Raw genomic sequence first — 27,022 nt, 5'->3', positions numbered from 1 at the left:
GAAACAGGGATATTCAGTGGAGACTGCCATTTGAAAAATAACATGATGATATCAATTTTGTTGCTGTTGTTTTTGCCTAATCATGAAGAAAGAAGTTGAAAGTACATGCAGGTTAGCTGTGACTTTACCAAATATTTATCCTGAGACAGTGGTAGACATATATTTTAAGGCACTGTAATAATAACATAAAAGTCATTCACCAAAGACCTCACTCACAAAAATAACTTATAAGGGAAAGAATACTTTAAATAATAGTACTGTTTCCATAAAAGTCTCTTGATATCGTATTCTGCTAAAAATAACTGGAAATATTATTTTCAAACCTATTTATCAGACCTTATTCCTTGATTAATATTACTTAGATGAATTATTATTCGTTTGAACCTCATGGCAGGATAGGGAGAAAACTACAAAACTCTCCTATGTAATTAACTACTCTACTTTTTGAATGATTTAAATTCAGTCTTACATTAGCACATCTTTTAAAATTGAGATGTCTAATCAGGAGCTGAAGAACACATTGGATTTCCTCCAAACTAGACCATAAGAACAACTATGCAGTTTCTAGACTATCATTTCTTTAAAAATCTGGAATTTCCCTTCCTTACAAGTTGTTAAAACTCATTTCAAAATCCAATTTTAATTTGTCAGTAAATGGCAGCATGCCATATCGTTCAGGATGAGATATATTTTTTTTTCCTATTAGGAGAATGAAGAGTAGCATCAGGTTTTCTGATTCGGCAGCACATAGTGTCTGTCTCTGTGCTTCAGTTCATTGATCATTCAACAGATATTTATGAAGTTCCTACTACATGTGAAGCACTCTGCCAAATACCATGCCCCAAATGTAGCTGCAGCTATATGGGTCCTGTGTCTCAAGGCGTGCATGCATAAGCACCAATTTACTTTTTTTTTTAACCAAGAAAATCAATTCAATTCCATTAAGTTTTTGTTCTGCACAAAGTTAGTATCAGAGACAGAAGGACAGATTCTCCTATATCATGTTTTCACTCATGTATTCCATAAATATGAATTAAACATTATATTTTCACTCATCTACCCCATAATATATGGATACTTCATATAGTAGCACTTCAATGAAGCATTATTTTCACAGGTAGATCAAAAGGAAGCTTTCACATACTTGCCTTCCTTTTTCTCAAAGCTACTCGTCAAGGCTCCAAAGCACATCCAGGCACCAACAAACTCTGTGCCCATTACCCAAATACTCCCAGAGGACACTGCCAAGTTGTAAAGAAGGCCGGCATTTTTGCACTCTCACCATACATTTTCCCTTGAAAGCATCCAGAATTTCCATCTGGTTTGTCTATCACACTCGATGAAGGAAAGAGCGGAAGCGAGACTCCCAAAGGTTGTTTAATTAACATTAGAGTAAAATTAGAACACATTTTTGCATTCCTGAATGCAGGTTATACCCTTCTGATTACAACTTTTACCTTCTACCCTCACAGAGAATACTGGAAAGCAAATTTCACTAATAACAACAATCACCTCCTATTATCTCCTCTGCCCTAAAAGGGTTTTGTTTTCCTTTGCTAAAACGAAAATGCCCATTTTCTCCATTACCCTCTCATTCATTTCCCTTTCCTTCCTTAAGAAGCTGTGCATGTGAGTTAATTAACCTGGCTCCATGTGGAAGCAGCTGAAGAAAACATTTATTCACAATGTCTTTTAAGCTATAAATGAACACACAAGACACCCCCCCTTGTAATTTAAGCTAAGGACTTGGAAACTTACATCTTTTCCCAGTACTCTGAGTTCAAACTGAGTCTCCTTGAAGTGAACCTTTGTAATCCGAGGCCTAAAAAACAAAGCATATGGTGTTGTTGCTGTTTTTAAGTACTAACCTTTCAGAAAATCAGGAAAGTGTCCAGTGGAAAAGACTAGTGAATATTGGCTCCTTTATATACTGCTTCATACCCAGTACATACAGAGACAGAGAGAGTTCCCCATATGCCCTAGTTCTGTTCTCATTGTCCCGTGCTTCTCCACTGAATGCACGGTTGACCTTGGAATCCCCAGGTTGTGGTGGCAGTGCTGCCTTCCCAAACACAGTGCAGGGCCATGGGCTTCCCAGTCTCTCCAGCTCATCCCAATTTAGAGCTAAAAGTCAAAGTAGTCCTGGATCCACAGCCTACCAGCACATATTGAAATGGGTGAGAAATCCTACTACAAACAGCTCCCGTGAAGAAGAGAGTCTAGAATCACAGTGTCTGAAATTTACAAAGAAAATATATACTGAGGTGCATTAGGAGAAAACTCACACCCAATTTCACTCATTTATTTATCAACCACTGAAAATATACCTGTTTTCTTTTCCCCAACTCTTTCACTGACACAGTGAAAGTCCTTTAAGTTCAAAACAGAGTGCCAACTCTGTTCTCAAGCCATACCTACCAGAAATACTTCCCCACTTGCTTTTTATTCTTGTAGACAACAACACCAACTGGTGTTAATCCTAAGAAATACTCAGACTTGTTCTCTCCCTGCAAAAACAAACATATGCCTATTATAACCACATAGTCACATAAAATCTCTTTGTCAAAATATAATTGACCATACAAATATAATTTGTTACATTAATATTGGGTTGCATTTTTAAAAGACAGCAGCTTAGAAAGCTAGATATACTATGATAGTAGCTAACTTGTTGCTTATTTTTTTTTTCAAAGTTTTAAAGGAAATGTCCTGTTAGTGTTCTTCATACTTGTCACTTCTGTTCATTAAAACAAGCCGAGACTGAGTCAGGCCAGCAGATGACTTACTCAACATTCTTTACACAGTGGTGTTCAATCCTAGCAGCATATTAACTAAAATCACTGTGCAGCTTAAAATGCTGATGCCTGGGCACTACCAAAAACAGTTAAGTCAGAACCTCTAATGAAGAGGCCAAAGCAGTGAAAACACACAGAACTCCCAGATGATACTTCTGTGTAGTCAAAGACTGAGAACCACTGGCTTCTATCAAGGGTACTTTTGAATGGCTTCATTTATCTGTGACATGGACAATCATGAAACCAACTTTGTCCCCACCCCAACTCTCTCTAGAAAGTTTAGGCAATCACCAGCAGACACACACTTGAATTTTCTGAAGTCTCTATCATGTGTTTTCCTACTTCCACCTGTAACTTTATGACTGCTTAAAAATTTAAAAATACAGTATCTTCTGGTAAACACTCGAGAACCCTTATTTTCAGGCAATAATAAATCCAAATTACAAAAATGGGATCTTGAAAAAGTCACAGAGTGGGTACCAAGGACATGCAAAGAACTGTTTGTAATAATGTTATTTCTACTCTACGATAAACAGTAACCTGCAAAATTATATTCACAAAGAACATAACAAATTTGGAAGAATACCAGCCGATATCCACTTTCAGTTCTTAAAATTCAAATCTTAAAGGAATATGTGAAGAGTCTCATCAATCTAGCTCATTTGCCATAAACTCCTACCATCAACCAAAGGTGATTTCTAATTAGGGTAACACTACACAAATGTAGGAGCATCTTGCAGAAGACTCTCTTTATAAATTTCCTGTAGAGTAGTTTCTTTTAAAAACTGAAAACCTAACAAGATTAATGTGGCTAAAGGGAGGGAAGGGCAAATTATAATGATTCTACAGTTTTAGAAGCATTCTTAATGGACAGTGCTATGACGCATTTAATGCCCTAATGAAATGGAATCTAACATATCAGGGAACTACTACTTCCCCCAAAACCATAACTTTTATTGCCACATTAACTATATAAACAGTAATGCTTCTAAATGTAAACATATTATGAGATGGTTTCTTCTTTTAGGAAATGCTAATGAGCAAGACATGTACAAAATGAATGCATGTGTGTTATTCACACTGTAGAAAGTTTTATTGGAGTGATTTAAAAACTGAATTACATGATCCAATAGACAAAAAAAAAAAATCAGTCTATAAATACTCTTCAGCAATTCATTTCCTATAAAGAATAAAGCACCTGGCTCATTTTCTCAAATAAAATATAACTTTTGCTACCCACACTCTTCTTAATTCAAAGGCAAGGCATTCTAATCTCATTGGCATAGAATAATCAATTGGTAGCCTAAAAGCAGCAGCTCAAAGGTTAAAACTTGGATGCAGAACACTCAGCAGATTCAGTGTAATTGCTCACTGACTACTATTCAGCAAGTTTTCATAAACCACTGAAAAAAATCTGCGAGGATATTAATGCAGTGATACCTACAGTATGTGGTAACCCTCATATTGACTGAACCAATAGTAGTTGTACCTGACCTATTGCCTAATGCCTACTTTACCTGGCAAGTGATTTTATTTATGCCTTGCTGCCATAAAATCTATTTTTGGAATATCCTCCTGTTTTCTTTCTAATATGATCGATTATATACCAATTTTTTTTTTTAAAGACACAGTCTTGCTCTGTTGTCAAGCTGGAGTGCAATGGCATGATCTCGGCTCACTGCAACTTCCACCTCCCAGGTTCAAGCAATTCTCCTGCCTCAGCCTCCTGAGTAGCTGGGACTACAGGTGTGCGCCACCACAACTGGCTAATTTTTGTATTTTCAGTAGAGACAGGGTTTCATAGTGATGGCCAGGATAGTTATGATCTCTTGACCTCATGATCCGCCTGCCTCGGCTTCCCAAAGTGCTGAGATTATAGGCGTGAGCCACTGTACCTGGCCTATAAACCAATTTTAAATGGTTCTGCTGTTTAGCTAAGCCTTTTGGATCTGTTATCCAGATTGTGTTTTCAAGTCCAGTTAATTGTTTTTTACACATGGAAATACAATCACAGATTTTTATGCAAAACTCATTAGGGTTTAATTCACACAAGAGCTGCTTTGTGTTAGAAAAATACAGATAAAAAAAAGTATCATCTCCTTGCTAAACAACAGTACTGCAGCTTTCTTTTGGGAGTCTCAGTGACGTTTTAAGAAAAATGTCATCAGCTTAAAATATTCTGTGTTAATTAAATGTTACTCACATAGACGGGATGGAGGTCAACGCCATACATCTCCAGGGATTTGGCAGTCCTCAAGTAATTCAGTTCAGCCTCAGAAGGAGCCTGACCCCTGTACCCAGCACAAAAACAGAGAGGCTTATTTCACAGTAGCTACTGTACTTAAAGGGATGCAAATGATCTTCACTGTATTCACTGGAAAAATAAATAATCCTTTTAACTAATGCACACATAAGTGCTTGTATTTCACGAAGGCCTTTGCTTCTTGGTGACAAAATTGTATACTCTGAAGTGATACATTAATTTCATTTACCAAATCCATTCTGGCTCATTATAGCCTATCCCCAATGTCGCCACATATATTAAAAATTCTCAGTTTCAGAAACTCCTGAAGAGGTTACTGAGAATATAAACACTCAAATTAAACAGCATACCCTCCACAAAGAATAAAATGTCTTTGTGTACCAGCAGCTCTCCATCCAAAGCAAAGAGAACTAGAACAGTGGTGGGTAGGAGGAAGAGAATGGGCTGCCAACACCCAACTGGGGTCACATTAAGATTTCCTGAGCACATGTGTAGTTTGAAAATACATTAATTAACGTACAGAGATTGTAAAACTGCTTGTCATTTTCTTAATTGAGTACAGAATTCTTCCCAAAATCTTCATTGGTGATAATATACAGAAAACAGCATTCATTCCTGATAAGGGTGAGCAGAAACGTGCACAGAAATGAGCCAGAAATGTGCACGGAGGAGCTAAACATGTATGTGCAAGCATGTGAATGTGAGAATGTGTGTGTGTGTGTGTGTGTGTGTGTGTCAGAGACAATGAGATTTTACAAGATAACCAAAGGAGGTCGAATCTTAAAGAAATTAAGAAATCCTGCAGTGACATATTTCATTTCAACACAATGCACTAGATAGCACACCATACTTTTGTAACCCATGAAGAATGTTCATCAAATTAGACATACCACACCTTGATCAAGCTTTATTCTTAGAAAGAACTGTCACACTGTCAACACCAACATGTAAAACATGTATGAGAGCCTCTACCCAAAGGCTTGATAATTTCAATATTTAATTGTACTTTGAAACTCCGAGTATAATCAGTACTCTCAGAATGTGCCAAACACACTGGCCTTCCTAACGTTGTTAACAAGCACTCTCTGAGCATCTACTTCAGCAAAACCTGAAAATGAAGGACTCTACAATCAGGTTGGAGAGCCTTATAGTACATGCTAATACAAGATGGAGGGCCTCTCTCTCTGATTGCAATTCAGCAGCCAACTTCTGCTTCTACATTCACTGAAACAGATTAATTCTACATTTTTCCTCTATTTTATCTTATTTGAGACAGAGTTTCGGTCTTGTTGCCCAGGCTGGAGTGGTCTCAGCTCACTGCAACCTTTCCCTCCTGGGTTCAAGTGATTCTCCTGCCTCAACCTCCAGAGTAACTGGGATTACAGGTGCACGTCACCACACCAGGTTAATTTTTGTATTTTTAGCGGAGAAGGGGTTTTGCCATGTTGGCCAGGCTGGTCTCAAACTCTTGACCTCAGGTAATCCACCTGCCTAGGCCTCCCTAAGTGCTGGGATTACAGGAATAAGTCACGATGCCCAGCCATTTCTTTTTCTTAACTATAATAGATCTGAAACCAAGCATATTCAAGAGGGTGTGTTATGTAACAAGAAATAATGCAATGTTAACCAGTGTAAAAAATTTAACCGAAATTAACTATAATGAAATTGTAACTTCAATGCTGTAGGCCATGAATTGGAAAATCCTACTAGGGGAGCCTGTCTACTCTCAGAAACGCATGTGGTGTTAACACAATACCCTCTAAGGCTCCACACTGGCATCATCACGATTTCCAGACTCATTGCTATGGCCTGAATAAGACTTGGCTTAAACTGTGAAGAAGTAGCATACTCCACAAAGAGGAAACATCGAAGAATGTATTAGTGCATTTATGGTTAAAAATTTTTGTGATTAAAATTATATTCATAGCTGAAAAATTAATTTCACAAGATACTGGTGATTGAAAAGACCACAAAATCTAGTATTTACAGAATGATTCCACTATATAATATCATAAATACATGAACCTATGTAAAACAAATTTTCTCTATGGGAAATTCTACATAGAAAGAGATGTCTGAAAGGCCATTGACCACAAATATGACTTCACACACTCAGATTACTTTCTGCTTTATACTTTTAAAATTATTGATGTTTTCGATGAGCATTTTAGAATTAAAAGCAGTTTTAAAACTATACAAAGAAGAATATTAGCATATTCAAGGCACAGGGAAAGAATTTATCATTCCAGAAACTTTTCTAACGTCTGCTAATATCATAAGATGGTGACTGATGGACAATGAAATAAGATGCAGTGTAATGATTCTTACATTAGAGTTTTATGAATCCTTTCTATGGCTTCTTCAAGTTCTTCCTTCTGGTCAGGAACAAACCGGTACTCAGATACATATCCTGCAGTATGTTTATACGGGTCATAATCACCAAGTTCCGCTTAAAAAAAAAAAAAAAGACATTATAATTTTTTCCATTTTAGGAAAAAAGTCCTTAAAATATAGATATAAAATATCCTAATATGCTTAAATATTTTGTCAAATGTCTTATTAAAATTCACATACAAGACAACTAAATAATTTTACTAAAACAACTCTGATGAGCATATATGGATGGTAGCAACACATTGTGGAATTAAAAATCAAAGATCTGTATTTTTGCTTTGCCAAAGACTGTAATTATATCATCATTTTTACTTCAATTACTCTTACCAATTTATGTGAAGTAAAATGTTGTAAACAGCATTTAGAGTACAAACATTAGAAATGCTGGAAGTGAAATGACCTCAATATATCCTATCAGAAAATGACACCAAGAAATAGTGCATGCGATTCAATACATCTTTGCCTGAAATAATGATCATGGAAATGCAATACAATTCTGGACATATCCCATTACAATTTACACAATGAAGCAAAATGATACCAGACAGCCCACTATATTACTCCTATAAAAACGTTTCTCCCTACATTAATCTACCTTGCAAGCCCCAATCCAGTTCATCTACATGATATTTTTCCTAGCATATTTCTTCTAGATTATTTTTAGTCTGCAAGTGCCACAAGGACAAGGACCATGCTGTCTCATTCTCCCCCCATCTAGCTTCTTAGAAGGTGTCCAATTGTTACTGGAAGTAGTCTCAGCCTCAGTCTCCAAAATGACAATGCATACTGGAGCCACCCCACACAGCCACCACATTAACACAAGAGCTGAAGAGCACTGAGCTCAATATCCAAGTCACACGCTGAACACAGCGATGGCACCTGAACATGCAGACTCTTCACAACTGCTGTGCAAAAGCAATGGGATCTCTGACACAAAGCAGCTTGGGTGAAGGTGGGGGAAGGAGAATCAATGAACTCGGATGACATGTACAGAGAACAGACTGTTAGACCCTCCACTTAATCAAGAATCAATGCTATTCCAGTGACTAAAACTCCACAAAACCTACCATAAGGGATTTGTACTTGGCTCCATTTTTACCTCTTCCAAAGGAACACTGAAGAAAACTTGAATTCCAAATTAATTTAATTTTTTTTTCAAAATCTCATGGATAAGAAAGTTTTAGTATATAAATTCACTTTAAAAATGCAAATACTTTCCCAGACATTTCTGAGGCAAACATGCTTAAGTGGCACCTACACTGGATGGCATATGCTCCCAGCTGAGCAGCAATGTTGACGGGACAGGGCAGGCGGCCCTGAAGGACATCTTGCTTCACCTGCAAGAAAAACTGATACCTAAAAGAGAAATGAAAAGAGAGATTAATTATCTCTTCACTACTCAAACCTGAGGTTTCAGACCCTGATAATCAAGGTTAACAACAACAAATCACCTTCAGTTAAAATAAGGCCACCCCCCACACTTGTGTGAGGAAGCTGTTGAGTGAACAGGAACTATTTAAACATACCTCACAGAGGCGATACAGGGTTGTGGCTAAAAAGTGTGGCTTTCAAGTTCGACTGCTTGGCTTACTTCCCAGCCCCAGCACTCACTACCTCTGTAGTCTTGGGCTGCTGCTTAACCTCTCCAACAGCCACTCTTCCCACCTGCAAAACTGGGACAGTTGAAAGCATCCACCTCATTGGGTGGATGTAAAGGATAACTCCAAGCTTTTTAAAACTATCATTACTGCCACTACCAACAACAACACCACGCTCTTGCTGGGAGGAACAAATCACAAAGACTCAACCTATATTACATAACACTGCCTATTACCTGCTCAATCCATGTTGCCAAAAGAAAACCTGTTATAATTGTAGTACCATGCACTGCTCTAAATGCTATACAGGAACTTGACATAAGTGATTTATGTATAACAGGTTAACACTTTAAAAATAAAGTCAGCACTATTATTTTCTCCATTGTGCAGATGAGAAAAGTGTTAGACTCAGAAGCGAAATAACTTGTCCAAAACCTCACAACTAATTAAGAAGCAAGAGTTAGAGATAGAACCCAAGCAAGCTGACCCTAGAACTCTCTCAATCAGGATGTTATGTAACTTTGACTAGCTTTATTTGTTTCTTATTCAGCTATTCTGCCAGTGGACTGAGAGGGGCCAGAGGTTTATGAACCAACATAATTAACCATCCACATCATCCTCAGATGCTAGCATTTATACACAAGCACACACACACTCACACACCTCAGTTTGTCCTTTCATGACTTCTGCTTTGCAAGGTAACTCAATGTCATTGGGAAGGACAAAAACAAAAACAAAACACACACACACACACACACACACACACACACACACAAAAGAACTATAATAATCAGCTTGACAAATTTCTCTTCTTCAAATGCTCAAAACCAAAGCCCTTAGTGAGGAAATGTTACACTTATGTTAGATGTCAGATGCCACATTAATTATTTCAATTAGACTGGTACCAACTTTGATTGCAACCACATGCTTGAGAGAAAATTTGCCCAATGCCCCATGTTTCCCCACTGCCCATTTCAGTAAATGGCACCTCCACCTTCAGATGTCCAAGTAAAATAAACCTGGGAACCATGTGTCATCATCACTGTCACCCACAGTCAATCACCAAATATGCTGTTTCTGAAATCTATACTCTTCTTCATCCCCTCGTCCAGGTAGCTCTCTCCTAAATTTCTAAAACATCCTCCTAAGTGTTCTGCCATCACTCATATTTACCAATCATCCCAAGAAGTAAGCAGGATTCTTAAGATATAAACAGAATCATGCCACTCTTTCAGTTAAAAAAAAGAAAAGAAAAAAAATCCTCAAAAGACTTCCCTTTGCTTTTAGGATAAAGTTCAAGTTCAAGCTCCTTAAGCTAGCTTTCAAGCCTTCTGCTTTCTTCTTGGGCCACTTCTTGCGACTGATCAATGACCACACTGTCCCGTAATTTGCACAACCTTTTCCAACTCTATTTAACTATTTTCAATTCCCTGAATGCTCATCTGAGAATATTAAATCCACTTTATAATCATCATCTGTGCTCCTCTTAGAGAGGAGAAAGCAGAGTCAAGTAATATTAGGAGAACTTAAATAGAAAACCTTATAAACAAGGGTGGGCATGGTGGCTGATGCCTGTAATCCCAGCACCTTGGGAAGTTTCGTCAGGTGAATCACCTGAGGTCAGGAGTTCGAGACCAGCCAGGCCAACGCAGTGAAACCCTTTCTCTACTAAAAAAAAGTTAGGGATGGTGGTGCATGCCTATAGTCCCAGCTACTCGGGAAGTTGAGGCAGGAGAATCACTTGAATCCAGGAAGTGGAGGCTCCCGTGAGCTGAGATTGCGCCACTGCACCCCAGCCTGGGTGACAGGGCGAGACCCTGTCTCAAAGAAAACCCTTATAAACAAAAGAGACAGTTGTGAGAATTATCACTGCTTGCTGCTGGAAACTTGCATTTTACTATAGCCTCCTTCTCTATTGGTATCTTCACATTTCTTTTCCTGAAGTGTATTTTCTTAAGGAAATGGGTCAGAGATGAGTATTTCTCTTCCTCTATTGCGCATGGTGGGTCACACCTGTAATCCCCGTACTTTGGGAGGCTGTGGAAAGAGGACTGCTTGAGGCCAGGAGTTTGAGACCAATGTGAGCAACATAGTGAGACTCCCACCTCTACAAAAAATAAATTAGGCAGGCATGGTGGTACATGCATGTAGTCACAGCTACTTGAAAGGCTCAGGCAGGAAGATCATTTGAGCCCAGGATGTTGAGGTTGTAGTGAGCCATAACTGTGCCACTGTACTGCAGCCTGGGCAACAGAGTAAGACCGTCTCTCAAAAAAAAAAAAAAAAAAAAAAAAAAAAAGATTGATAACATCTGATCTGAAAATCAAATCTCTTGCCAAATACAGAAATAATAGTCATCTGTTTCAAAGACAAAAGGAAAGAGGAACAGAGAGATTAAAAACATACATTAGAAAACAAACAACTGAAACACAGAACGACAAACAGATACAAAGAAACAGGAGCCATATCACATTGGTAACTGCATTCCTAGTATCCAGGGCTCGGCACCTAGTAGCTGCTCAATAAATACTTGTTGATTTGCAAATTGGGTACATGGATACACAAATAGACAGAATTCTAAAGACTGGGAACAATATTTGCTGTCTCTGAGAAATTCATAGGAAAAAAAAATCTACTCAAACTTGCCTGGATAGCCTGCCTTTTAAAGGTATCACAGATCTTTAACTCACCACTTTAAAAGAAAAAACACATCAAAAATTGAAGAAGACAAACTAACTATTTTTAATTTAAAACTTGTTTTCTATTATAGCAAGCATCTTATTAGAATCTAAGGCAATGAGACCCTAATTTGTGATAAAGTAAAATCATATTTTCATATGTTAAACATTTTATAGTTTCTCAGGGTCTATTTTAAATTACCTATTTATTGCTTACTTTGTATTCTTTATGGGGCTTACCGTAAATTTAATATTCTATTTGAATTACAGCAATTTAGAGCTGCTGAGTCTTTCCTTCTGTGTCATTCTGATTAAAGCTATGACTGAATGCTTGAGTCCTTGTTTATCTCTGGTTTTAATTAGGATGAACCTATATGCCAGTTTGCCTAGGATAGTACGAATTTATGCCTATTATGAAGATAGAATTATTAATAACTTCATTCTCTAAAGTGTCAGAGTTTAGACAATAAATTATACTGTGACTTTAGTTATATTGTATCATACTGGGGGAAAAAATGCTGACTAAAAAAGATCTACTTAACAAGAAAGTTTCCAGAATACATTGTGGTACACATCAGAGGCGTCATGAAGCAGTTTCTGGTTACGTCCTGTGTAAACTAACAAACTGATGTATATGCACTGCCCCAAGACTGTAAGTTCTTCGGGGGAGGAGCATTTGGTCTTCCACTCTATCTGTATTTAACACATCACCACCACCACCAGTACAACATGATAGACGGGTCTGAAATATTGGCCTCACAGTTTTCTATTTATCTAATGTGTGTCAAAAAGAGCAGAATTGACATCAAGGATGTACAAGCTGTTGAGGACCATTAGCAATTAGAAGCAAAGAGAACAGATGAGGACTTTCTTAAAGAAGAGCCAGAGAGACAGAAGCCCAAAACAGAAGACTCCCATGAGATTCCTGGCCAAAAACAATCATGAATGCTCATACCAAAGTATCCTGCAGTGTACTTTCTAATGACTTAAGACCCTGGTAAAAAACTGAAGAATGTATGGACAGGGAAGAGTCTGATTTCAAGTGCTAGCTGAATTGAAACAGGAGAACCTAGATGAGAGTACCAACCTACACAGGAGTAATAAGGAACATAATCGTTAACTTCATCCCACAAAGAGCAGGGACACAGCATTTTATCTAACCAATCTTGATAAAACCTAAATGTGAGAGTCAGAGAGAAATATTTAAATCATAACATGATAGTAAATAATGCAGAAAAATGGCGCATATGACACAGCAAAAAAAAAACACTAGAGAAAATATCCAGTAATTCTCAAAAGAGTAACTCTTTAACCTCTGAAGTTTAAAACCAATAATGAAAATATGGAAACAAATAGCAGTAACATCACCTTACATTTGTACAGTGCTTTAAAGCTCACAAAGTCCTTTCGCATCCATAATGAAATCTAATCCTCAACTCTGAGGTAGATGAGGACCATTACCTTCAATGAAAGGAGGAGACAAAGACTCAGGAAGTAAGCATATGGCTGAAGGTCACAAAGAAAGTGATTAAGCTAAATAAAACAAGCCTATCTTCACCAAGTGAAGATTCTAGGTTGCAAAAAGAAGGCATGAACTTAATGTCAATCCCGACAAAAGTCTGTGAAATACTATTTTAAAAACTAAAAAAAAAAAAAATCAAACACCTGCTTTTAGAATCTAGAAAGCATTAAGAATGAGTCATTTGGAACTAACATTATTTTCTTTTTTAGAAAGAGTTTTAAGATCCTTAAAAGTTCAGGGAAATTCCAATAACATTTCAGATAGGGCTGTCAGCAACACAACTGACAGAATCACTCTTTAGGCAGACTGAAACCAGATCTTGCCCTGGTCACCAGTGAGTCTCCTTTTACTCAGCACACTGGAACATGGTGCTCCAGGTGGTTACTGAACAGTTACTGAATGTAGTGTAAGTGCATTCCGTCTTAACATACAAATTCAATAAATGCAGGCTAGAAGGGGTAGTAAAATGATTCATAGTGAAACAAACACCTACAATGACAAGAGTCTGATTACTGATTGACTTAGACTTGTAAGACCTACCTCAGAGCTCCAAGCTGGTCTTTTCCTAATGTTTTAATCAATTTGAAAATATAAAACAATAATCACTATTTCCATGTCAGCTACCTTTATCATTATCAAACACATATCTTTGCATTATGATAAGTACGTTGCAAGTACACTCTTATGTATTCCTCCAAGCATCTTTTTTAAGAAATACTATACTCCCATTGCACTGATGAGAAAACTGAGCCTTTACAAAAGACTATGCAATCTTCTCAGGATTACGCTAGTGAATAACAAAGCAAGGACACAGACCTCAGCCTTACTGACTCCCAAGCCTGTCTTTCTAACCAATATATGTATTACATTTATCAAATCTGTGGAGGACACAGAGCTATGAAGGATACAAAATATAGGGAAGAATGTCATAATGTTTTGAATTAGAACTGAAAATACATTTCACAGATCTCCTGAGGACACACATCATTTACAGTACTGATGAAGAAAAGAGAGACCATAGTTAATCTGCACAGACCTAGAAAGAAAACCTAGTACTGATAATAGAAATTTCAGGGAATTATTATTTCTTATTGAATTTCCCAGTGTTTTTCAAAGCAGGTTTCCTACCTAAAAGTGCTTAACAAGAAGCTGGCTGATGTGTCAGAAATGTTCTACAAGGGTAGAGGTCCAAATATACGACTTCAAAGTCCCCCCAATTTCATTTATTTCTGAAAACATCTTAGAACACAAGCAGGGACTCCAAGTTGATGATTCTATTAACTTACATTTTTCGTAAACTGCAACTTTTATTTTCCTATCACATTCACCCCAGGTCTTTGTTCCTATATCAGTGTCCTGAAACATTACTGCATTTATTAATAGTGTGGCCACATATATGCATGAGAAGACTCCCTGTAGCATTATCTGTAATTTTTTTTTGAAAAAAGAAATAAACTGGATGGCCATCCATAAGCACATGGTTAACTATTGGAATACTCTGCGGGAGTAAAAAGATTGGGTTAAATGGTGAAAGAGGCCATAAAATATGTATGAAATAGTAACATGTCAAAAAAACATATACATAAAAGATTATGTATAAACATGTTTACAATAGCATGATCATTCATATCAAAAAATTACAGACAACCTAACAGCAAATGCAGAGTAGGGTGGAACAATTTTCCAAAGAACTAAATCAAGATAAACACTCAACTTGAAAATGCTGGCAGAAGTAAGCTCTTCCTTAAATAGCATATATTTGGAGATTCTGCTTTTTGGTTTCAGTTTTTGCTTTTGCCCAAATTATCTGACATGATTCCTGTTTTTCAGATCCATTAATGGTAATATATTCATGTAAATCAGTAATAAAATGAAAATGTGTGTATCAATGTATTAATTGCACATTTGACTTACTTAAATTCAACTATATGTTTTAGGCAAAAAATCATGGACACTAATCAGAAGCCAGCTATGTCATTGGGTTCTTCACTACACAAGCTGGTCTAAAGCTTTCAATACAACTGGTTGTACTGAAAACATTGTGGGTTGTACCTTATATAAAATCCATGTATTCTGACAATGAGCCTTCAGAAATTTCTGCAGGGAAATTTCTGTTCACTATTAATGTGTGATGAACAGAGGTGAAGTAATGCATTATAAAACAACGATCTTTTTTCTCTCTTCTTAACATTAACTCAAGTATTTTTGGAAACTAACCCCTATTTAAGATGCAATTCCACTGTACATCTAGAAAAAGGATAGGATGAAAAAAGTATTAACATTCATCAAACATAGTATGAGACATGGGCAATCATAACAGCTTTATATACATCATTCCATTTAATGCTTACAGAAACTTTGAAACAGGTACATCTCCAGGAAATTTTTACAAGTGAGGAAACAGGCACAGGCAGAGATTACTCACAACCTGAATAGTAAGGACTTTCTTTTTTTTTTTTTTTTAAATGTTGTGCCCTTGCAATTCTCTAATGAGTTACACATATAAGTGTATTTTTTATACCACTTGAGTTCAGTTTCCCTCTGAAACTCTAATGAAAATACCATTCCTCTCCTCAACATTTCCTCCCCATCCTAATGGCCTTTTCCCCAGAAAGGCATGCTCTGGGAAGGCTTAAACTCGGTATGTTGGCTTTGCAAAGTGCTCACTAACAAGGTGATAATGAACAATGTGAATGCAGACATCTGCTTGCTTCTAAAAAACGACGTCTAGGCTGGAGCAGTGGCTCATGCTGGTAATCTCAGCACTCTGGGAGGCCAAGGCTGGAGAACTGTAAGAAGTCAGGAGTTCAAGATCAGCTGAGTCAACATAACAAGACAAAAAAATAAAACTATTAGCCAGGTGTAGTGGCACACACCTGTAGTCCCAGCTACTCCTGAGGCTGAAGTGGGAGGATTCTGTGAGCACAGGAGTTTGACGTCACAGTGAGCTATAATTTCACTGCTATACTCTAGCCTGCACGACAGAGTGAGACCCTGTCTCTTACAAAATTAAACAAATAAAGATTATGAAATACAATCTTTTCATCATTCAATCAGTCATTAGAGTTCAAATGATTATATCTTAAGTTTAGGGATAAAATAAAACAACATAAATTGAAAATGAAGCCTAAATATAGCAAAGTGGGATGAAAAAGGTCCAATTAGCCTACCGTCTTCTCATTCTTCTATGTGCAGTCCAGAATAAAGACAAAAGAAAGTCTGAGACAGATGAAAGCATAGTCATAGACTACCACATACATGTTGAATACAAACATAGTCATAGACTACCACAGACATGATTTTCAACTTTTTTAAAGGATGTATTAGGCTTTATTTGAGCCCCTAATATGGGTTAACTGGGAAAACTGACCTCTTAGAGTTAAGTTAGGGAATATACTTTTGTTTTTGTTACTACATGCATCTAGGTCACCAGTGGATTAAGTTAAAACGTAACTGGTCTGTTCTTTACAAACCCTTTCATATGTACATATATTCTATTTTGACAACCTAAGCAATATCAACAGGAAATTCTGTCTTACTAATATCAAATATTTGGTGACAAAGGTGAATTAATATATTAAAACATTGGTCTCCATTCTTAATACTAAAAGCAATTATCTTCTCATTTCCTATTGAAACACCTGGATAGTTAATATTTAAGCTACAACCAATTAAGAAGAAATAACTGGCTAAGCAAATGTATATTTAGAAGTACAAACTGAGCATCAGAATATCCTTCCTTTAGGCAGTTCAAATGACTTTTATATGAACACAAAGACTGAATGTATGCTTAAACAGTAATGGTACAGAAATACCTCATCACAGCAGGTGCAAAATCTACCATCACATCACTCAGGTTCATGCCATTTTCAAACACATCTATCATCAGACACTGATCTACTTGATGCAATGCTAGTTAAAATTTTATACTCACAGGAGATGCGTTATGAAATGCAGGCAGACACACATTCAAATGTTTAGCCTAATTTTAATTTGTTTTAAATTAAAGCTGTTTGTATATGCAATGCATGTATCTGTTCAAAAACAAAGTCAACTAACCAACAAAACAGCCAGGTAGCATCAAAATGACAGCATCAAATTCACACATAACAATACTATCCCTAAATGTCAATGGACTAAATGCCCCAATCAAAAGACACAGACTGGCAAATTGGATAAAAAGCCAAAACCCATCAGTGTGCTGTATCCAGGAAACCCATCTTACATGCAAGGATACACAAAGGCTCAAAATAAAGGGATGGAGGAAGATCTACCAAGCAAATGGAGAGCAAAAAAAGGCAGGAGTTGCAATTCTCATCTCTGATAAAATAGACTTTAAAGCAACAAAGATCAAAAGAGACAAAGAAGGACATTACATAATGGTAAAAGGATCACTGCAACAAGAAGAGCTAACGATCCTAAATATATATGCACCCAATACAGGAGCACCCAGATACATAAGGCAAGTTCTTAATGACTTACAAAGAGACTTAGACTCCCACACAATAATAGTGGGAGACTTTAACACCCCATTGTCAATATTAGACAGATCAACCAGACAGAAAATCAACAAGGATATCCAGGACCTGAACACAGACCTGGAACGAGCAAACCTAATAGACATTTACAGAACTCTCCACCCCAAATCCACAGAATATACATTCTTCTCAGCACCACATCACACCTACTCTAAAATTGACCACATAATTGGCAATAAATCACTCCTCAGCAAATGCAAAAGAACAGAAATCATAACAAACAGTCTCTCAGACCACAGTGCAATCGAGTTAGAACTCAGAATGCAGAAACTAACTCAGAACCGCACAGCTTCATGGAAACTGAACAACTTGCTCTTGAATGTTGACTGGATAAACAATGAAATGAAGGCAGAAATAAAGATGTTCTTCGAAACCAATGAGAACGAAGACACAACATACCAGAATCTCTGGGACACATTTAAAGCAGTCTCTAGAGGAAAATATATAGCAATGAGTGCCCACATGAGAAGAAAGGAGAGATCTAAAATTGACACCCTATCAGCAAAATTGAAAGAGCTAGAGGAGCAAGATCAAAAAAACTCAAAACCTAGCAGAAGACAGGAAATAACTAAGATCAGAGCAGAACTGAAGGAAATAGAGACACAAAAAACTCTTCAAAAAATCAATAAATCCAGGAGCTGGTTTTTTGAAAAGATCAACAAAATAGACAGACCACTAGCCAGATTAATAAAAAAGAAAAGAGAGAATAACCAAATTGATGCAATAAAAAACGATAAAGGGGATATCACCACAGATTCCACAGAAATCCAAACCATCATCAGAGATTATTACAAACAACTCTATGCACATAAACTAGTAAACCTGGAAGAAATGGATAAATTCCTGGACACCTGCAACCTCCCAAGCCTAAACCCGGAAGAAGCTGAAACCCTGAATAGACCAATAACATGGTCTGAAGTCGAGGCAGCAATAAAGAGCCTACCACCCAAAAAAAGCCCAGGTCCAGATGGGTTCACAGCTGAATTCTACCAGACACACAAGGAGGAGCTGATACCATTCCTTCTGAAACTATTCCAGACAATCCAAAAAGAGGGAATCCTTCCCAAATCATTTTACGAGACAAACATCATCCTGATACCAAAACCCGGCAGAGACTCAACAAGAAAAGAAAATTTCAGGCCAATATCCATGATGAACACAGATGCAAAAATCTTCAATAAAATACTGGCAAACCGATTGCAACAGCATATCAAAAAGCTCATCCACCATGATCAAGTAGGATTCATCCCGGGGATGCAAGGCTGGTTCAACATACGCAAGTCCATAAACGTAATTCACCACATAAACAGAACCAAAGACAAAAACCACATGATTATCTCGATTGATGCAGAGAAGGCTTTTGACAAAATTCAACAACCCTTTATGCTAAAAACCCTCAATAAACTAGGTATTGATGGAACGTATCTCAAAACAATAAAAGCTATTTACGACAAACCAACAGCCAATATCATACTGAATGGGCAAAAACTGGAAGCATTCCCTTTGAAATCTGGCACTAGACAAGGATGCCCTCTCTCACCACTCCTATTCAATATAGTACTGGAAGTTCTAGCCAGAGCAATCAGGCAAGAAAAAGAAATAAAGGGTATCCAAATTGGAAAGGAGGAAATCAAATTGTCTCTATTTGCAGATGACATGATTGTATATCTGGAAGACCCCATCATCTCAGCCCAAAATCTCCTGAAACTGATAAACAACTTCAGCAAAGTCTCAGGATACAAAATCAACGTGCAAACATCACAAGCATTCCTATACACCAGTAATAGACTTCAAGAGAGACAAATCAAGAACGAACTGCCATTCACAATTGCTACAAAGAGAATAAAGTACCTAGGAATACAACTAACAAGGAACGTAAAGGACCTCTTCAAGGAGAACTACAAGCCATTGCTCAACGAAATAAGAGAGGATACAAACAGATGGAGAAACATTCCATGTTCATGGTTAGGAAGAATCAACATCGTGAAAATGGCCATACTGCCCAAAGTAATTTACAGATTCAACGCTATTCCCATCAAGCTACCAATGACCTTCTTCACAGAACTGGAAAAAAACACCTTAAACTTCATATGGAACCAAAAGAGAGCCCGCATAGCCAAGTCAATTCTAAGCAAAAAGAACAAAGCAGGAGGCATCACACTACCGGACTTCAAACTATACTACAAGGCTACAGTAATCAAAACAGCATGGTACTGGTACCAAAACAGAGATATAGACCAATGGAACAGAACAGAGGCCTCACAGGAAATACAACATACCCACAACCATCTGATCTTCGACAAACCTGACAAAAACAAGCAATGGGGAAAGGACTCCCTGTTTAATAAATGGTGTTGGGAAAACTGGCTAGCCATGTGCAGAAAGCAGAAACAGGACCCCTTCCTGACACCTTACACCAAAATTAACTCCAGATGGATTAAAGACTTAAACATCAGACCTAATACCATAAAAACCTTAGAAGAAAATCTAGGCAAAACCATTCAGGACATAGGTGTAGGCAAGGACTTCATGACCAAAACGCCAAAAGCAATGGCAACAAAAGCCAAAATAGACAAATGGGACCTAATCAAACTCCACAGCTTCTGCACGGCAAAAGAAACAGTCAGTAGAGTGAATCGGCAACCAACAGAATGGGAAAAAATTTTTGCAATCTACCCATCTGACAAGGGGCTGATATCCAGAATTTACAAAGAACTAAAGCAGATCTACAAGAAAAAAACAAACAAGCCCATTCAAAAATGGGCAAAGGATATGAACAGATACTTTACAAAAGAAGACATACGGGAGGCCAACAAACATATGAAAAAATGCTCATCATCACTGGTCATCAGAGAAATGCAAATCAAAACCACATTGAGATACCATCTCACACCAGTTAGAATGGCGATCATTAAAAAATCGGGAAACAACAGATGCTGGAGAGGATGTGGAGAAATAGGAACACTTTTACACTGTTGGTGGGAATGTAAATTAATTCAACCATTGTGGAAGACAGTGTGGCGATTCCTCAAGGACCTAAAAATAGAAATCCCATTTGACCCAGCAATCCCACTACTGGGTATATACCCAAAGGATTATAAATCATTCTACTACAAGGACACGTGCACACGAATGTTCATTGCAGCACTGTTTACAATAGCAAAGACCTGGAACCAACCCAAATGCCCAACGATGATAGACTGGATAGGGAAAATGTGGTACATATACACCATGGAATATTATGCAGCCATCAAAAACGATGAGTTCACATCCTTTATAGGGACATGGATGAACCTGGAAACCATCATTCTCAGCAAACTGACACAAGAGCAGAAAATCAAACACCGTATATTCTCGCTCATAGGCGGGTGTTGAACAATGAGAACACATGGACACAGGGAGGGGAGCACTACACACTGGGGTCTGTTGGGGGGAAATGGGGGAGGGGCGGGGGGTGGGGAGGTGGGAAGAGATAGCATGGGGAGAAATGACAGATACAGGTGAGGGGACGGAAGGCAGCAAAGCACACTGCCATGTGTGTACCTATGCAACAATCTTGCATGTTCATCACATGTACCCCAAAACCTAAAATGCAATAAAATAAAAAAATAAAAAATAAAAAAAAAAATAAAAAAAAAAAATAAAAAAAAAAAAAAACATAAAAACAAAAACGAAGTCAATACTATACCTGGTTATTTCTTCTTTCAGTTTACATGGGTCTTCAGCATAGAATTTGATACCAAAATACAAAGTATATGGAGGTCCAGCTAAAATAAGAAATAGAATTTACATTTCACTAAAATCATAAATTAGTCAAAGTAACAGTATATTATACACCTATTTACAATTACACTCTAAGAATGTCTAAAGAAACAAGAAAACCTGAGATAAGAATAGCAAGGTTCAGAGCTGTGACAGGAGGACTTTGACACATACACACACACAGATAAAAGGAATAGCCAAATACACCAGAATGTTGCTGGTTCCTATGTCTGGTTGGTGAAGTTATGTAAAATTTTTATTATTTATATTTTTCCCATTTTCTATAGTATATATGTAATTTTTCATAGTGAAGAAAGAAAAAAAAATAAATGGTTTAAAAAACACCCACCTATCATTTCACTTAAAAAATAGTTTTAAATCTATCTGCAAAAAGCTGAAAACAACAGAAATGCTCAGCAGCAGGTAGACTATTTAAGTCAGCCCAGCCACAGGACATACACAATGCAAATGTTAAACAGACAGAATGGGGTCTGCATGTCCTGATGTGGGAAAGACCAACAATCTAAATTCCTGAGCACAGAAATATAATCCCTTTTGTGAAAAAGTATCAATTAATATATATTTGGTTTTTTTTAATAGTACAAGAAAATTACTAACTGGCTAACTTTGGGAAGAAGGGTTAGAAAAGTTCTATCCTTAAAACTAATTAATTAGAATTTTCTTATGATAACTCTTACCTTTTTTTAAAGGAAAAAATCCATCAGTGAGGCTATATAACAGAATTGAGGATAACATTTGTTTCATTCTTAAATATTTCTGAATCTAAAAATGTATTCTCATATATTTAAGAAAACCTTTCTCATCTTCTTCATTTATCACAGAAGAACTATGCCTGCAAACTTTTTTTAATCAGAAACAAAGTCTGGAATTGTATGTACATGGGCAAATAAATAAAAAATAAATAAACACATTGTGCAAGAAGATACAAACTCCCTGGGTGCCAAACACATTATGCTTTTACTATAAATATTTTTATTTCTGAAGGTATCAATCTAATCTGTACTGTTTCCAAAACTGCATATTTCCAAGCTGTGCAGTAACTAGATCTAATATACTTTGTTTTTAAAAGGATTTGTTATGTTGTATACCAATTGGTGGTTACAGGTGTTAATTCTGTTTTCCAACAAAAGCTCTCCCACAAATCAGAAAAGATGTGAAGCATGTATCTCAGTAAAAATACTCAATACTGTCTAACTGACATAAAGTAACCCGTCTTGATATTCTTAACTGAATAAAGTCACAAATTCGGAAAATGAGAAACAAAATTAAATAAAACAAAAATAAAGGTATCATGTATTTATAACATATGAACTGTGTTATTATTTATTATTACATACACATACTTAGGTGTGCAGCACCCTGGAACCCTCTTTCTGGCATACAGGAGACTATCAATATGAGGGTCCTGCCCCCTCCCCTCATCTATGCCTTCTTGTGTAAGACATTCCTTATGCTACAGCTTTTGTTTGTTTAACCACTGTGTATTTCTGACAAATATACCTCTATCGCTTAACACAGATGTCAACAGACTATTAAATATTTAGAAGAGTCAGGAAGTCCACCCTCAGCTTATCATCTGTGTCAATCAAGCTCTGTGTTCCTGAGCAGATGGCTTTGCCTGTGCCTGCAGGCAGCTGGGGATGGTACCTCGGAGGCGGGGAGGAGCACAGATGCTGCTGAGATGGTGCACAAAGGGAAGAGGCCTTCTCCAGGCCCCAGAGCTGCTTCTGTTCTCTGGAACGTGACAGATTACATCCTATTCACCAAGCCCACGCATTTCAAATGTTCAGTATGAACAGTTAAGCAAAAATGTTAAAAGGACACAATTAAAAACTTTGGTTTTGGCTAATTTTCTCTAAGGTCTTCTGACCCAAACTAACCCTTCATTTACCATTCACATATAAAATGGTTGTGTTCTAAATATAAGGCATCATTTCCATTTGGTTACATTTCATAATGTACAAAAATGTTTCATAAACATTTGATTCTCAACAACAAATAACATATACAAGGCATGTAAAGTTCCAAGGAGTTAAACAAATTGCCTAAAATCACAAGGAAGAAAAAAAGTTTGCTAATATCTATAGCTCAGCGCTTTGGGGTACACTATTCTATATAGCCTCTCAGGGAAATATAAAATAATACCTTTAGAGTGAGATAATTCTCTCACACGCATCATTGTTTCATAAAGCAATCAAAGCTATACAAATAAACATTTTGGACAAGGATATGTCTAGCCAGATATTGTTTGGCTTCCTATTCTAATTACAAAAAACACAGGTGCTGATAATTCAAATTACTATCTCAAATCCACGTCATTCTGTAGACTCGATGTTTCAGAAACTCTTATGTAAAGTGAAGTTATTATTTTTTCACTTTAGCAAAAAATACAGGAGCCAGAAACTGGGAATCCTCTATCTTTTGTGAACACTAATTTTGAGGTGTTTGATAAGGAGTTTCTCATTAACTCCAGGATAAATAAATCAAGATTACCTATGAGAATTATGGTAACTAGCAAATGTTCTATCATTTTTACAGATTCTCCTTCTGACTAATCTATTAGAGATTTCATAGCCATTTTCCTTCACTATCAAATAAATTCATGAGATAAAATGTAAGGACTCTTCAGTCACTAACATTTATTCAATTATAATACCAGGTGTTTTATTCTTACATCAGATTTTTAATATTGTATTTTTAGAATGAAAAAGTGATTCCATCATAGAGTGAATATTTAAATAAAATATTTCATACCATGTAAATAAGTAGACACTTTAAATGTGCTTAGGACCACTTTAATAATGCACCTTAAAATAACAATTTTTTCATCACCTTGATAGAAATTATCAACTTTTTTCCTATAAAAGAAACCTGTGAGTTTATTTGAAAATACTCAGCTGGATGTGGTGTAATCTCAGCACTTTGGAAGGTCAAGGTAGGTGGATCACCTGAGGTCAGGAATTCGAGATCAGCTTGGCCAATATAACGAAACCCCATCTCTACCAGAAATACAAAAAAAGGCCGGGTGCAGTGGTGCACACCTGTAATTCCAGAACTTTGGGAGGTCAAGGCAGGTGAATCACGAGTTCAAGAGATCGACACCATCCTGGCCAACATGGTGAAACCCTGTCTCCACTAAAAATACAAAAATTTGCTGGATGTGGTAGCGTGTGCATATAGTCCCAGCTACTCGGGAGGCTGAGGCAGGAGAATCACTTGAACCTGGCAAGTGGAATTTTGCAGCAAGCAGAGATCATGCCATTGCACTCCAGCCTGGGCGACCGAGTGAGACTCCATATTAAAAAAAAAAAATTAATTCTGAAATTTTTCTTTTTTTCCAACTGGTGTTTTTTAATCAGTTCAAATAGGCTAGAGCTGTAACTTGTAAATGCCAGTGGTTTCCACCACAGAGGTGGAAATGAAATGAGAAACAACAATGATGCTGATGTTCATAGAAACAGGACTGTCTGATGGCTGTGCAGTCCAGGTTTCCAGCTCCATTTGGAAGCACAGCGACATTCCTGTTCTTGGATCCATCGGGGCATCACACAACCAGTACTACCACAGGAAACAAGCTGACACGCACAGAAAATACAGACTGAGAATGGGGGTAATGCTTTAATGAGGAATAGAGTTTCAGTTTAGGGAGACTAAAAAGTTTTGAAGATGGACATTTATATTGCACAACAATGTACCTAATGCCACTGAACTTTACACAAAAATGGTTAAAGGGATCCATTTTATATGTTATGTACATTTTATCCCAATTTCAAAAGTATTCTTTTGTACACTTAAGGAGCCTCTGTGTTTGTGCTTATAAATAAAAACTTGGTTTCCGGAAATTAAAATTAAGGAATATATACTTAAGTATATGCATCTCTTTATAATATTCGTATTGATAAAAGCAAAAAGCTAGCTCTCAAAAATGGTCTCTCTCTGAAGACCATTTTTCAGGTCACAAAGGCATCTCTTACTTACTGGCTTAGGAAACTGAGTGGTCTGAATGACGAAACCATGCCATGACCCAAGAAACTCAAGCTCTTTAAAAACTTGGGCATTATGACCCATCCCTGCAACCCCCCGTCACCCATTAATGCCTATTTGCCTTTTTTGTTTTAAGGTCAGATTTTTAAAGACAAGCATACAGAAAAACCACAGACAAAATCAATACTGAGATTCACTCAGATACTTATTAAATTTAATCCGAGTTTGGAGAGGGCCTACCAAAACACACAATAGACATTCCCATATTCTGGTACTTGAGTACTACTACTCACTTCTCCAGTACTAAAGCCCACTTCTGCACCCAACTAACCATGGACTTGGTCATCGTTTTCACGCCACCCTTTACAAAGTAAAAGTTAAATACCTACTGTTGATCAGTTCTTTGTGTTCAGCAAGGGTTTTTGCAGGATCCAGCCAATACTATGTGAGGAAGAAAAGGATAATTCAAGAAATTAGTCTTTAATTACTTCAAGAATATTTGCAAAATGTTATTTAAGCATTTTAAAACTTGTTAAGTGAAGCACTTCACTCATACAGACACACAAACATACATAAGTGTTTTCTGTAGCAAAAACAGTAAAAGAAAAAAATGGGCCAGGCATGGTGGCTCACACCTGAAATCACAGCACTTTGGAAGGCAGAGGAGGGAGAACTGCTTGAGGCCAGGAGTTTGAGACCCCCTGGCCAATATAACATGGCCCTATGTTTAAAAAATAACAATAAATTTTAAATAAAATAAAATAGAAAGATGATGCTGATGTTGGAAGAGAGGCAAAGAAGAGCAACTGTATTTGCTGGGTCCCTGGATGAATTATAATACTGATTATAAGGTGACATCCAAATGTTTATGAGTGACTTCTGACTACTTTTGGTGGGAAAACAATGGCCTCAAAAAATGTCCTCCAAGTCTCTTTCCAAAGTATCCACCAAGCCAAGCACTACTGCTAGAACCATGTCTCCTCCTAGTATGTCCTCACCATCTTCACTTCCAATCTCATCCCTACAGGTATTGCTGCTAGGTGTTAGGAAGAAAGCAATCAAATCCTCATTAAAGATCCAGGAGAGCAGTTTAGCACAGTGGTTGAGGGCCTGAATCCCAGGGCAGACCCATATGGATTCTGTTCTGGCTCTCCGGAACATGTCATTGCCATGCAACTTGGGACAAGCGACTGGACACCACTGGACCTTCCTAAGGTTGCTGTGCAGATTAAATAAGTTAATTTAGGTAAAGTCTTTAGAATAGCCCCTAGCTCATGCTACACATGCTAAGAATAGTTAGGTTACCTTTAGTAACTGCCTTTGGCCAGTCTAAGATACCTGCTTATTAATTCAAATTACTAATGGGAATTTCAAGCAGTGACAGGAGAATTTGGGGTCCCAGCGAGAGGCCTTCCTTTAAATCTCACAATTATGAAGTAGAATTATTGAAGGAAAGAGATGAGGTAA

At 37.1% G+C, this 27,022-nt stretch overlaps 1 protein-coding gene across 3 annotated transcripts in view; it reads right to left on the bottom strand.

Annotated features, from left to right (window-relative positions):
- Positions 1 to 27,022, bottom strand: part of EPB41L4A (erythrocyte membrane protein band 4.1 like 4A) — a 261,977-nt gene that overhangs the window by 98,468 nt on the left and 136,487 nt on the right. For all 3 annotated transcript variants that reach the window (XM_010339877.3, XM_074382709.1, XM_039467417.2), the window contains 7 exons: positions 25,945 to 25,996; positions 21,477 to 21,555; positions 8,711 to 8,808; positions 7,387 to 7,507; positions 4,999 to 5,086; positions 2,419 to 2,507; positions 1,759 to 1,822 (listed from right to left, as the gene is read on the bottom strand). In XM_010339877.3, the coding sequence (XP_010338179.1) occupies positions 1,759 to 1,822; positions 2,419 to 2,507; positions 4,999 to 5,086; positions 7,387 to 7,507; positions 8,711 to 8,808; positions 21,477 to 21,555; positions 25,945 to 25,996 (591 nt within the window). The remainder of the gene's footprint in view (positions 1 to 1,758; positions 1,823 to 2,418; positions 2,508 to 4,998; positions 5,087 to 7,386; positions 7,508 to 8,710; positions 8,809 to 21,476; positions 21,556 to 25,944; positions 25,997 to 27,022) is intronic.

This window comes from Saimiri boliviensis, chromosome 1, assembly GCF_048565385.1.
Source record: "Saimiri boliviensis isolate mSaiBol1 chromosome 1, mSaiBol1.pri, whole genome shotgun sequence".
NCBI lineage: Eukaryota > Metazoa > Chordata > Mammalia > Primates > Cebidae > Saimiri > Saimiri boliviensis.
Note: the sequence above shows the minus strand (reverse complement) of the source record. Positions and strands in the feature narration are given on the sequence as shown.